Genomic DNA, 13,727 nt, shown 5'->3' with positions numbered 1-13,727 from the left:
TACAAAAAAAAGACACAACAAACCAAACTCTCCCACTCAACAGCAGCATCTGCACCGCTGCAGATTTTAGGACTTACAGAAATACTTTAAGGTAATTGCGCACTGACCAGATAAATCCTGACCACCTCCAACCAACACCACCAGTTTCAGATCTGTATGCAGATTTTCAGTTGTAACAGTGTGCAGTGTCATTCTGTTTGTTGAGGTTCGTTGCTAGGTGGAGTTTGTCAAGTCGGTTAGGTAACAAACGTCTGTCTAGTTAGTTACTATTTGGACAGTGAAAAGCAACTGCAGTATAGTTGTTTTTCTGTACATTCTCAAGACATCGACCAACTGCAGGCGACAGTAGGATGTTGGGCTCAGTTGGGCATTGCCTTGGAAAGCACTTTACTCTTCCCCATGTGTTTTGGACTGGTCACTAGTGCTGCTGGTAGTCATTTTTCCTGTTTCCCTCTCAGCTTCCAGGGGTGTGTGAGTGCTCAGCGCTTGGCTGAGGCTGCATTTTGTTGGCTGGTGTGTGTCGCTGGGGTCAGGGCACTCCTGTAGCCCGGAGGCTGCGTTATGACAGCAGAGTCGAGCACACTGCGGGCAGGAATGCACGATTTCACTGACTCGCATCCCTCCTTCTGTACACTATTTCTTTTCTCTCTTTTCTCTCTGACTCTATCTTTTCCCCCCTATCCTATCTTTTTTGTGAGCTATTGTTGCTTCTTTGATCTGGCTCAAAAAGGGCTGTCCCGGCTCTAGCTTGTCAGACGGTTCCCCACCTATTTGGAAACTTCCATGACCCAACGTAGCGACTCTAGCCACTCTAGCACTGGCACGCTCGAAATGCGCACGCTCACCAGATGTTATCTTCCAGCGCGCTCCATTGTCTCTGTGTTGGGAACAAGAGGAAGTGTGGAGCTGGACATGTGCGTGGCACAGATAAAGTCACCAGTGCAGATGCAAGATTGTTATGTCGTTGGATCGATGCGGTGAACATGGGGATGTGATACCAGCTACTGCACTCTGATGTTTTTGCCAAATTCGTCAGGGAAAGTCAGAAGTGTAGGAATTGTTTGTATTTGGGGGTTTTTTTTCTCTCTGAAAGACTTGTCTGAGGTTGTTTTTCATGTAATGGAGCCACATACTTTCCAGCACCTGTGCCAGCATTAGCAAGCTGCCCAGCCCTGAAAGGTCAAGGCCCGCGAGACGAGTTCCCACCCCTCTATCATGAAGTGGAGGTTCATGCATAATCAGCCCTAATAAACACCTCCTTCTCGTCTCCCCCCTGAACCTAGTGCCTGTTGCACACTCATCGCCACACACACACACACACACACACACACACACACACACACACACACACACACACACACACACACACACACACACACACACAGACACGAGTGCCCGGGGAATCGAAGGAAGTGGCCAATCAGAAGTCTGTTTACTCTGGTTACTGATTCTCTGCCTTCTTGTCATCTCCCCTTCTCTCTCTCTCTCTCTCTCTCTCTCTCTCGCTCTCTCTCTCCCTCTCTCTCCCTCCCTCCAGGTGACCTTCAAGCCAGATGCATCGACCACAGAGGTTCATGATGAGCACATCAGAGGACCTCTGAAGGTATGTGTTGCTGTTTTCTCTCTGAGGCTCGTCTGTTTTCATGTGTTCTCAGCTGCGACATAGCTGAATTGAGGGGCGGGGGTGTCGGTAGTTCAAGACGTTGTCAGTAACATAATGCAGCTATTCAGCAGTACACTGAAACTGAAACTAAGCTAAGTTTAAAATAAACATGGCATGCTTATTTAGTAGTTCTATGTCATAATATATCACGACTAGAACGAGCTCTACAGTCGCAAAAAATGCCTAAATGGTATACCTTTAGCAAAAGCTCAGGTTTCTCCAGTAATGACTACCTTCACAATTTGTATGATTTGTATCACAGACTGTAAAGTTCTGTGTTGTTCTTTTTATGTCCTGCATGTCCGACAGTAACATTGATTCACTCTGCTTTAATTGGCCGTCTTTAAATTAGCCTGCCTTGCGCTATTGTAGCTTTTGGTTGTCTTTTGACAGACTTTTGTTTCTGAATCATAATCAGTGCTACCAAGTACTTCTAAGTGCTAAAGGCAAGTGCTACTACAGACTTGTATTAAACAGAGTGGCGATGTATTGAAGGAAACCCATATATGTGATGATCTCTGGCTCTCAGGTGGGTGCTGTTGTCGAAGTGAAAAACCAAGATGGAGTCTATCAAGAGGCCACCATCAACAAACTGACTGATGCAAGCCTGTACACAGTTGGTGAGTGCTGGTAACCCTTGAGTTGAAGGCCAAGTTTCTGTAATTGACCATGACTGGTGTTGTGTTTGTAGTGCGAAGACAAAAATGGCGTCCCAACCCTTCTGAAATGGCTAGCTTTTTATTATAACTCTTGGAAAATGGATGCTCTATTTGTTTTTATATTAAAGTGTGAGGGAAGGAGCTCTTTTTGCATGGGTGAAGCACACTGAATTTGTTATGATCAAATCCATAAAAAGCAGTGGGCGGTTATAGTGTGCTGCTGCCACCACTGCTGCTGCCGCCATCTTTTATACGAGATAGAGGAGTGTTTTTAGACAATTCTGGAGAAGAGTATGTTGGTGCTTGTCTGTGTGTATGTGTGTCAGTGTCAGTGAGGGAGAAAAAAGCGAGAGAGTGCGAGCGAGTGATGGTGAGAGAGAGGGGGAGAGATAGAGATAGGGGAAATAGAGGGATAGGAATAGAGACAGAGACAGAAATAGACAGAGAGAGAGAATGAGCAACAGAGAGAGAGAGAGAGTAAGAAAGAGTGAGTGAGAGTGAGAAAGACAGAGTTCGCAACACAAGCTAAGCTGCTTGTTCTCTGTGCTGTGTTTTCTCCTGCAGTGTTCGATGACGGCGATGAGAAGACCCTGAGGCGCTCGTCGCTCTGCCTAAAAGGAGCACGTCACTTCGCAGAGAGCGAGGCAAGTCCTTTGTGTTTGTTCGCCTCCTTGTTGTCCTTCACATCCGTACTCTCTTCCTCCACACGTGTTCTACATTTGTAGGCGAAGCAAAACAAAATGTACTCGTATAGACATGTCTTTGTGGACATTGGTCATTCGCTAGCAGCTAAATTGAAGATTTGTTGTCGTGGGGGGATAAAACATTCAGTTTTTAGAGACATTTCGTGCTCACACTTGATTGAGCACTATGAGGTCTAGATAGCTCACCATGTCATTCCACGGGATTATTTTGTAATCCCTGCGTTCCGTTTCGCTCCGTGTCGCAGACGCTGGACCGGCTCCCGCTCACCAACCCAGAGCACTTTGGGACGCCCGTCATTGGGAAGAAGAGTAACCGGGGAAGACGATCCAATCCAGTGTGAGTGTCCAGTCTCAGAACCGTCCACCCACACACGCCTTTTTATCATCTTTGTCAGTGTCAATAGCTTTCTTCAGCTTTTTCGGCATTACACTAAGATTTGTTGGAGGAATGACCAGAATTGACATTTATGCACATGACATTTATATCACAAACATTACACGCAACGGTAGTGGTTACCATTACACATTACCATTACACATTACCAAAACACATGCAAACACCACCAACCACAGGTGATCCTGATAAAGCCTGGCCAGCATGCTGACTGGTGTATTTTGCCGATGCGCTGTTATTTGAGATGTTGTGCTGTGAAAGTTGGCTTCCATTTTGTTGGGCAGTCATAAAACAGAATGACATAATCCATAGGACACTGGTTGTGGGAACGGCAGGTGTTTGTCTTTGTCCCGCACGTTACCTCCTGCCTTGTTCATTTGGCTGATTTGTATTTGGTTTTTATCCAGAGAGGCTTACATGCGCCGGTTTTTGCGATGGTCACTCTCCTCATATCTATTCAGGGTTAAGTGCCTGGCTCAAGGGCACATCAAACCCACAACTTTTCTGGCTACAGCATGCTTACCTCTCCCGCCACCCATAACATCACAGTGATGGACCTGAAATCCTCAGCACCATTTCTCTTCAACTGTATCGGCCAACAGAGGTGATTACGGGACCATGCTTGCGCTCCCGGTTTAGGAGTGGGTTGGGAGTCGTATTCGGAGGTAGCAAGGGCCCACTCCGAGCACAGACAGCACATTGTGCAGCCATGGGCAGGCCTCAAATCACTTTTCACCTGGAATATTGTGCTAAGCGTTGTTGATCCTGATCCCAGCTTGGAGAGAGAGGAGGTATTCCAGATCAGAGCTAGCTAGTGGAGACCATGGATTTGTGGCCATAAGAATTTGGGCCACGTTCAGTTATCTCCAATTGGAAAGCATGGACACTTTCTTTATGGTCACTTTCTGTTATGGAATGTGATGTGATGTGATATCCCCATGGTGATATTCACAGAAAACCGTTTTTCTCCTCATCATTATCAGTACGGCAGAATGATTGAGATTTTGGGCTTGGAGTGAGGTGCTCCCAGTGGCATTGGAACAAGTGGGCCAGTTCTCTAGCCCAGAGACGTGCTAGTTAAGCCCAGTCTCTTGCTATTCCCAAAGGCTCTTTACTTCAGCCATCACTGTGCCATTTAAGAAGTGGTTTTCCTGATAGAATAACACTAGCCTGGAGCAAACCTGTCCATTTGAGAAAAACGGGGCCCTTTTCTATGTCACTTCTTTATTTTAATTGTATCCTTGTCAACTGGAACACAGAGGCCGAAGGCCAGTAGTTTCGTGTTGCCGAATGAAGATATTTTTGCTGAATAAGACGCAAGTCTTGGTGGTAAACAAGTGGTTGGTCACAGATGATGAAGACTGAAATGTCTCTGAATGGGAGGGCAGGAATCGGAATAGGAGAGAGAGAATGAAAGAAAGAAGGAAAGAATGAAAGAAAGAAGCAAAGAATGAATGAATGAATGAATGGAAGAACTATGCATTATAATTGAAGCAGGCCAGTGAGTCAAATAGCATATCGTACAGGAGCAAATAAGTGGACTCATCAGTGGATGGAGCCTAATTAGCCATTATCCCCGGCTGTAATACGCAGGGAGTACTCAAGGAGTGTGTGCCGCTCCTCTCAGCTGTTAGCAGGAGCTCTCTCTCTCTCTCTCTCTCTTTCTCTCTCTCTCTCTCTCTCCCTCTCTCTCTGCCGTCTCGGACTGCCGCTCACACCGAAAGCCGTGCAGCCGAGCGGCTAGACTGACCGTGTTTGAGCTCAAGAGCTCTTGTCCACTCACTGCACTGCAGGCAGCCAGAGCGAACAGGAATTAATTAATTTGTCGTGGTTTGGTCTTAAAAAAGGAAGCGTGCGGAAAAGTGAGTGTACGTTTGGTCAGAGCATGTGTTTGTGTGTGTCAGTATGAGTGCATGTGTGTATGAGTGTGTGAGCTTGAGAACACACTTTTTTTCCCTTTATCTTCGGGAATGATGTATTTTCTGTGCAAGGCTAAGCGTATGTGTCAGTGTATTTGTAATTTGGTGGCTCCTGTCATTGACGCATCTGTACCTGTCATGTATTTTCCCCAGTCAAGAGGAGGAGTCGTCATCGTCCTCCAGCGAGGAAGAGGAGGGTGACCAGAGGCAGAATGAAGACCTGTTTGGCAAAGTGGTGTGTGTGGACACGGTGGCCACAGGGGACAAAAAGAAGACGACGTCATGGTACCCTGCCCTGGTGAGTCAACGGTTAACTTCAGTGCCTGTGAAGCTGCTCAAGGCTCTCCGAAAGCTTTCCAAAGTGTGTTTCTTTCATACATCTATATGAAAGGATAATTACATAAATGAACATAATGAAGTATTTAAAAGAATGCTTGTTTTGCCCTAGGCTGGCCTTTCAAGGATGCTGTTTTATTCTGAATTATTGAGTTGTGGAGCTGCACGAAACTTCTCTCCAAGTTTACCATACAAATGAATGAGGCATTCATTTAAATATGTATAATATTGTGCAAATGTGCATTATGTGAAAATTGTTGCCATAAGTGTGTAAGCACAAGGTTCTTGCTCCAGGGATGGTTCTTCAAGGGCGATGATTCGTTTTGAATAAGCAGCAATGGCTCTCTAAGCTGTGAGGTCGAGCCAGCAGAGAGCAGAGCAGGGAAAGTGCACCAGGGGAGGATGAGAGAAGCCATGACTCTGTCCCTTTACTTCTTTCTGTGAAATCAGCACGACTCCACCTCCCGGTTGTTGTTCTTGGCATGCCTGGGATGCGTGCTCTCTGTCGCCTCCCCATGGCCGACCTGGGCCACAGCCGCAGCATGACAACAAAGCATCCGATTGGTTGCCGTGTTGCCTTGTGACATAATCACAGTGGAGAGTTCCGAGCGAGCAAGCAGAGTGGTGGGGGGAGAGAGAGAGAGAGAGAGAGGGGGGGAGCGAGAGAGAGAAAACAGAAATGCAAGCAGGGGCTTTTCGACTGACGTCAGCCCTGTAGTAGGGGGCAGTGACACACACAGAACGGGGGTGGGGAGACGGGCACGCAGGCAGGCAGGCAGGAGAGTGTCCTGACCACACGCACACCACAGCACAGCACAGCACAGCTAATGAGGACACACAAGTAAATGTGTATGTTTGTTTGTTTTTCCTCTATGTATTGCAGCAAAGCAGTTATATAAATCTCTCTGTGTGTATGCAAGGAAATACACACCAGTGTGTGTGTTCCACCAGGGGAGTGATTGTATGTAATTGCTCGCTCACACACTACAATGCTCTGTCTTGATAAAGGTCTTTCATTATCAATATGAGGCGTTTATACCTCCCACTGTTTTGATAAACAGCTGAATTAGGAGTCAGCACATTTGGCCATCTGGAGCTTTTAGACTAGAGAGTCTCTCTAGCACTGCAGACTATGCTGGTAGACAGTGCTGTCTGTCAGTCACCAGATTTGAGAGTCTAGTTAGATATTCTAGTTTAGCTTTTTTCTCTATGGACTGTGGACAATGTAAAATGAGTCATGATATGCAGCATAATTCCTGGTATTAAACTGCTTCTTTTCTTTTCTTTTCTTTTCTCTTCCATCACACTATCCCCTCTTCTCCTTCCCCCTCTCTCCTCTTCTTCTCTTTTCTCTAATAAGGTCATTTCTCCTGACTGCCATGAAGATGTGGCATTGAAGAAGGACAGCATTTTTGTCCGCTCCTTCAAGGATGGAAAATTGTAAGTCGTTCTCCAAAAAACGCTCTCCTACGCAATCTATTTAATCTCAACCAGGCACTGGGCAGGCAAAGTCTCGAGTCCGCTGGAAGCTGAAACTTCCTCTCAAAGAAGTTCTCTCTGCAGAATCTCATTCTTGCAGGGGAATATTAGTTCAGCACAGGGAATCTGGTCATGCTTCTGCGAGCGGGGGGGAGGACATCTTCCTTTTCGTTCTGACTGACCTAACATGCTCCCTTCACTCTGTCTTGACCCACATACTGGGCTGCTTTTAAAGATGCAAAGAGACATGTTGGACTTGGAAATAGTAAGGGACGAGTGAATACTTTTGTGCAGTCTTAATTATTTGTGCATTGTAGAATGCTGTCATGGTGCAAAAATGTTTTTTTTTGTATACACACACACACACACATACACACATACACACACACACCACACACAAATGCACACCCCCACTTGGCCAGTAGAGATGCACTGTCTGACACCATACCTAACGAGACAAAACAAAAGCTGCGCGTTTGCCAAACAAAGTGTGCTGGCTGGGTCTGGCTGGCTGCTGATTACAGACGGGCCCAGCTAAACAAATCCCCCTGCCCTCTGTAACAAGTATCCACGGGAACAAATGCTTTTTAATTCATGACTTGGTAGACACCGAACTTGCTCTTGCATTTAGTCAGCATGTGCTGTGTCCTTGCTTGCACTCTTGTCATGGAAAGGGACACGTGTGTTTGTGACGCTGGCACTTTCCAGTTGTCACGGCGGGTCACTTGTTTTATGATGTTGCATGCACACCACTTTTGCACACCTCTTGTGGGACAGGTGCGTTGCAGGAGTGTTGCACAAATCTACTGTCTGATTGGAACAGGGGCTCTGAGTGCTTCTCAAAAACACAAGCCCACAGCAGTGACAGAGTAGCGCATTGTGCTGTAGACTTAAGCTCTGTATCTAGGAGACTGGTGGGTACTGTAGTGTTCAGCCCTGTATCTAGGAGACCAGTGTAATGTTCAGCCCTGTATCCAAGAGACCAGTGTAGTGTTCAGCCCTGTATCCAAGAGACCAGTGTAGTGTTCAGCCCTGTATCTATGAGACCAGTGTAGTGTTCAGCCCTGTATCTATGAGACCAGTGTAGTGTTCAGCCCTGTATCTATGAGACCAGTGTAGTGTTCAGCCCTGTATCTAGCAGACCGTTGGAGTCTGTAGTGTTCAGCCCTGTATCTAGGAGACCAGTGTAGGCTGTAGTGTTCAGTCCTGTATCCAGGAGACCAGTGGGAGTGAGGGGGTCAAAAACAGGGGCTGTTATTTTGTGTGGTTTCTGAGCGTAGGACCAACCAGCACACCTGGTGCTGCTGTGACTACCTGTGAAGTCACCAGGTTAATGTGGAGAAAAGTTTTTTGGAAGCCCTGCAATCGAGTGGCCAAGAATATATTTAGAAATGCATCCATTATGAAAATTACCATACTCTACTTGGGGGCACAATAGGTCTGCACATAACATTTTAATCCCACACTCACATCTCACAGGGTATTATGTGTGCTGTGAATTAATCAATGGGACCATTAAACTTATTACCTCTGCATACAGTGGCATTTAGCCAAAGCCATCTACAGAGCAGAAACAGGAAATTAATTAGCTGCATCTGCAAATAGTGAAATAGATTTTATTCTATGTTAAATGCAAGCTTGTGATTGTGTAGAACTCTTAATTTGCCCACATAGTGTTTTGCCCACATTCTGTTTCAACCCATTTACCAAATTCTTAGTCTTGTTTCATTATAAGTTATGTTTGGACCTAGTTTTCAAATGTAACCTGTGTCCAGGGAATCAGCGAGTAGTATAGCATAGGCGATGCATAGGCCATGTACATTTTAGATTTTTAACTCCTTCAGATACATCAAAATAATAAAAGGGATAATACATTGCAAATATTTATGAATGTTTGAGAAGATGCAGACTATCAATGCAAAAGCTTTTAGTAACGATTCATTCCAGTGAATGGGGCACAAATTCCCCTTCCTTCCACCTGTCTGACGGAGCAGTGGTATTACAGGTGTGCTTGCTTTCCGACTGACAATATCTAGTGGAGGTGCTAGTGTGGCGGATAAGGAGCTGGGCTAGCGTGCAGTAGCCTGTAAAGTTGAGGGTTCAATTCACGGCTTCCACCATTGTGCCCTTGAGCAAGGCACTTAACCCCAAGTTGCTCTGGGGACAATGTAGTCCCTTGTGATATAGTTCACATTATGTAAGTCACTTTGGGCAGAAAAAGTGTCTGCTAAATGTAGTGTAATGTAATATAAGCTTGTGCACTGCATCCCCTCAGAGGCTAGACTTGTGAATAACGGTTGTTTGTTATGATGTGGTTGTTGCAGCATTACGGTTTTACGGAAGGATGTACGGGAGCTGGACGGGGAGTCGGCGCCCAAAGCAGACGCAGCACTCAAAGCAGGTGAGTACAGTGACCAGAGCGAAAGCTCTCTCTATAGCTCTTTGGGTATATACTATGAAGTGAGATTAGTGTTGTGTTGACGTTAAACAGTGTTGACTGAAGTGTGTTCAAATATGACGAACAAAGGGGAACACTGCATGCAGTCTTTGTTTTGTTTAGAAATGGTCAGTTGGACATTTTAAACTATAAACAAAATGGCAAGCAACAAGAATATTTTCACAAGCCTTTAAAGGAGCTCATGTCTGAACAAAGTGAAGAACATGCAGAGATTCTGTACATGTGTGTATTCAACCAGTACAATCTGCTCAACCACGAGGAGATTCTGTTCATGTGCGTCAGTGTCGTTCACACATATGGCCGTATAATGTCCGCATGTTAGCATCATATCTGAATCACCTGAAGGGTCGGACATCTGTTTGACAACGATCCGCATATACTGCGGAGGACATGTCGGAAAGCAGACTGTATGTTCTGTTATGTGTACATTTTTGTCTGAACTGGCTGGCCAGTCATGCAAAACAAATGTCAGTGTAAAACTATAAATAATAGTACAGTAGTATCGTATCGTATCGTACCGTGTCGTATAGTAATCGAATGAACACCCTCTCATATGTATATCATGCAATGAGTCTGTCTTCCTGAAAGGCTGTGTGAAATACTGCGGGGGTACAGGTGAGTGGATGGGGAATCAGATGCATGCGATGTGGTGGCAGTGCATGTCTCCAGTCGTAAAGGAGCCTGCTGTGTTTGTGGGCGACGCTGGTATGAAAACGTGTTGCCTGTTAGATAGATGCCGTGAAAAGATGGCGCCACCTCTGAGTGTGTGTTCCGGTGTGAGAACCACACCACACTCTCTCTATGAGTCGCCCACTCCTCTTCACAGTCTATTTTGCACCACTACATTGCTAGCACCGGCCTTATGGGTAGTTTTCATGTCCGCGGGCTCAGACCTTCCTAGACAGGTGACTATTTTGAAAGTCTTGGGTCTGAATCAGAGTGTTTAAAAGTCAGTTGGCTTCAGGCTGTGGGAGGGGTGCAGCTTAATACATTCAGGGTCACACATGAAATCATTCCTATGCTCTTACCTTGAGTTGCCCTTCAGGATTTTCCAAAATATGACTTCTTATATTGAAGACCACGTGTTTATCAATCTAGTAAAAGCAATTTTTGTCCCACCAATTCAAATCTCACCAATAACAGCAAGTGAAGGTAATTCAGTGTGACGCAGTGTAGGAATGTGGGCCACTTGGCGCTGTTTGAGCAGACCTCAGACCTCACCTGCTATTGCTATCTGTGTGCCGCAGCTCTTGACGCAGCCTGGGACTTTAAGCGAAACGGCGCCGTCCCAACCACCTGGAGGACGGAGGTGAAAGACGAGAGCTCCAGCAGCGAGGAGGACGAAGATGAGGAGGAGGAGGAGCAAGACGAAGATGGAAGTAGCGAAGAGGAAGAGGTAATATAAATATACTCTTAAACACACACCACACAGGCACGCACACACACACCACACACACAAACGGAGAGCCTGTGCCTGTAATTCAATTTTTAAATGATGCCACATAGCCTGTTTGAATTTCACATTGCCAGCTGCAGTCGGTACTCTTTATTACAACCAGAAAGTAGGTCATCGCTGTCACTTCCACTTCATAGGTTACCGGTAGTTTTCCGGAGAGGTGTGTGTGTGTGTGTGTGTGTGTGTGTGTGTGTGTGTGTGTGTGTGTGTGTGTGTGTGTGTGTGTGTGTGTGTGTGTGTGTGTGTGTGTGTGTGTGTGTGTGTGTGTGTGTGTGTGTGTGTGTGTGTGTGTGTGTGTGTGTGTGTGTGTGTGTGTGTGTGTGTGTGTGTGTGTGTGTGTGTGTGTGTGTGTGTGTGTGTGTGTGTGCGCAGACACAGACGCATTAGGCTTCATCAAATTTACACACGTTTAGAACTAGGTAGCATCCGATGGCAAACCTCTCCATTCATTTCTCTTAAATGAATCACGGTCTCTGTGTACTTCATTATAGCTTATGAAAATTAATTTGAATTGTATATTGATATCCCACGACCTGTTGGCTTATGTAAGGCACAGATTGCAATGCTGCCTTTTTATATTTCATATACATTACATACATTACATTTAAAAGCCAAATTAAACCTTATTTATGCACATCATGTATCTAATATTAAGTCAGCTTACCACCTGTATATTTTTGTTAGTATTGCCACCTTAGTGACAGACATCTTTATGAACAGAAACGGCAAGGAATCTAAGCCTCTTCATTGTTGCTTTTATATACGTTTCTTCTCCTTTTTCCTTTCTTTCTCTATGCGTTTTAAGAGCATTGCAACAATTTCACTGTCTAGTAATGTAGTGACATATTTATTTTTGTAGATATGAAAAGTTTAGATCATACTGTGGATGGGTAGCTGACAGAGAGAGGATGTGTCTTTGAAAATAATTTTCCTCCCTAAGGTCTTAAAAAAGTCGAGAAATAAGTAAGTGTTCACAAATATTTGAAGCTATTCCGAGTGGAGTGTGAAAATGTGTTTTGGGTCCAGGAGCTATTGTGCCAACTCCGTTGAAAGGCTGAGCGATAAAGTTCAACACAGTCATTACAATATTGATTACACTTCTTACCTCGGGCATTGCATTTCCTTTGTGTTACAATCGCACAACTCGTTCAATCACAGAGAGAGTGTGATGTGATTCCCTCCTGTCCCTCTCCTCTGTTGCCAGTGGCATGTTTGGTTGCGTCTCTCACTGTGATTTTAGTTTTGCCCGTCTGTCTTTCTCCGTTGGCCCAGCTCCCTAATTGTATTAGAGTTTTCTTCAGTGGGATGACAACACAGCTCTGTTATGTGTCGTCTCCAGCAGCGCTTTTATTTAGGTTTGTTTTGTCTTGTTTTTGTCTCCGCAGGAGGAAGTGGAGCCCTTCCCAGAGGAGAGAGAGAGTTTCCTCCAGCAGCTGTACAAGTTTATGGAGGATCGAGGTGAGTGAGTCTTCACTGCCTGCCTTCCCTGCCCCAGAGGCCTGCCCCAGAGGAGAATCACCACTCCACTACCCCCCCCGCTTACTGTCCATAGATCAGGATTGTTTTAGGGGCAGTGGTAGTGTAGTAGTAAAGAGCTGCGCTAGCGTGTAGTAGCCTGAAAGTTGTCAGTTCAACTCCCGGGCCATCCACTGTTGTGCCCTTGAGCAAGGCACTTAACCCCGAGCACCAGGGGACAGTGTAGTCCCTTATAATGTAGTTGACATGTGTAAGTCACTAAATGTAATGTAATATACAGTAATGCTATGTAATGCAATGTAATGTAATCAGTTTTTCACAGTTGATGCATACAGTGTTGTCTGGCAGAAATAATAATGTGTAACACATTGGCACTGTCTGACTCAGGGCTCTTATGTGAAACATTACAATTGCTATGGTTAGCGGGTGCCGACGCTGCCAGTGTGCTACGGCTACGTCTGAAATCTGCATTTTTGTCGTTCTTAACACGTGCGTCTCTAAAGAGGTGTCAGTCCTATTCAGTAATCACTCTGTGTCACCACAGGGACGCCCATCAACAAGAGGCCCGTCCTCGGCTACAGAAACCTCAACCTCTTCAAGCTTTACCGACTCGTCAACAAACTCGGAGGTTTTGACCGCGTAAGACATCTCTCTTTACTTCTACCACCTATAATCCATCTTCTGTTATTTCCCCCCCTTTCATAACAATGCTTTTAGTCTTTCCCGACGAGACCACTAAAAGTTTTCTCTGTCTTCCAGATTGACAGCGGGTCTGTCTGGAAGCAGGTGTATCAGGACCTAGGGATACCTGTGCTCAACTCCGCCGCTGGCTACAATGTGAAATGTGCTTACAGGAAGTAAGTAGATACCCATGCTATTGACTGACTGACTGACTGATACTGACTGATACTTTTCATCGCACCACATCCAAGCACATTTTTTTACAGTGGTTTTACAGTTCTTACACCAACCGTGATGCAAGGCAGTGTAGAGCCCTTGTCAATGCTATTTTAACTCCGCTCAGATAAGTAGAGCAGTGAGCATTGTTTTATGCACCGCAGTTTCTGATGTACTCTCGTCAGACACACACGGACACACACACACACACACACACACACACACACTGAGTCAGACACACACACACACACACACACACACTGAGGCAGCTGAGCTGTACAGCGAC

The 13,727-nt window shown here is 45.5% G+C and overlaps 1 protein-coding gene across 4 annotated transcripts in view; it reads left to right on the top strand.

Moving 5' to 3' along the window:
- Window positions 1-13,727, top strand: part of arid4b (AT-rich interaction domain 4B) — a 47,299-nt gene that overhangs the window by 20,377 nt on the left and 13,195 nt on the right. For all 4 annotated transcript variants that reach the window (XM_062519064.1, XM_062519063.1, XM_062519062.1 and 1 more), the window contains exons 4-14: window positions 1,538-1,603; window positions 2,193-2,283; window positions 2,887-2,966; window positions 3,272-3,363; window positions 5,493-5,637; window positions 7,036-7,115; window positions 9,479-9,555; window positions 10,860-11,008; window positions 12,454-12,526; window positions 13,089-13,183; window positions 13,304-13,401. In XM_062519064.1, the coding sequence (XP_062375048.1) occupies window positions 1,538-1,603; window positions 2,193-2,283; window positions 2,887-2,966; window positions 3,272-3,363; window positions 5,493-5,637; window positions 7,036-7,115; window positions 9,479-9,555; window positions 10,860-11,008; window positions 12,454-12,526; window positions 13,089-13,183; window positions 13,304-13,401 (1,046 nt within the window). The remainder of the gene's footprint in view (window positions 1-1,537; window positions 1,604-2,192; window positions 2,284-2,886; window positions 2,967-3,271; window positions 3,364-5,492; window positions 5,638-7,035; window positions 7,116-9,478; window positions 9,556-10,859; window positions 11,009-12,453; window positions 12,527-13,088; window positions 13,184-13,303; window positions 13,402-13,727) is intronic.

The sequence above is a fragment of the Sardina pilchardus genome, chromosome 18, assembly GCF_963854185.1.
Source record: "Sardina pilchardus chromosome 18, fSarPil1.1, whole genome shotgun sequence".
NCBI lineage: Eukaryota > Metazoa > Chordata > Actinopteri > Clupeiformes > Clupeidae > Sardina > Sardina pilchardus.
Note: the sequence above shows the minus strand (reverse complement) of the source record. Positions and strands in the feature narration are given on the sequence as shown.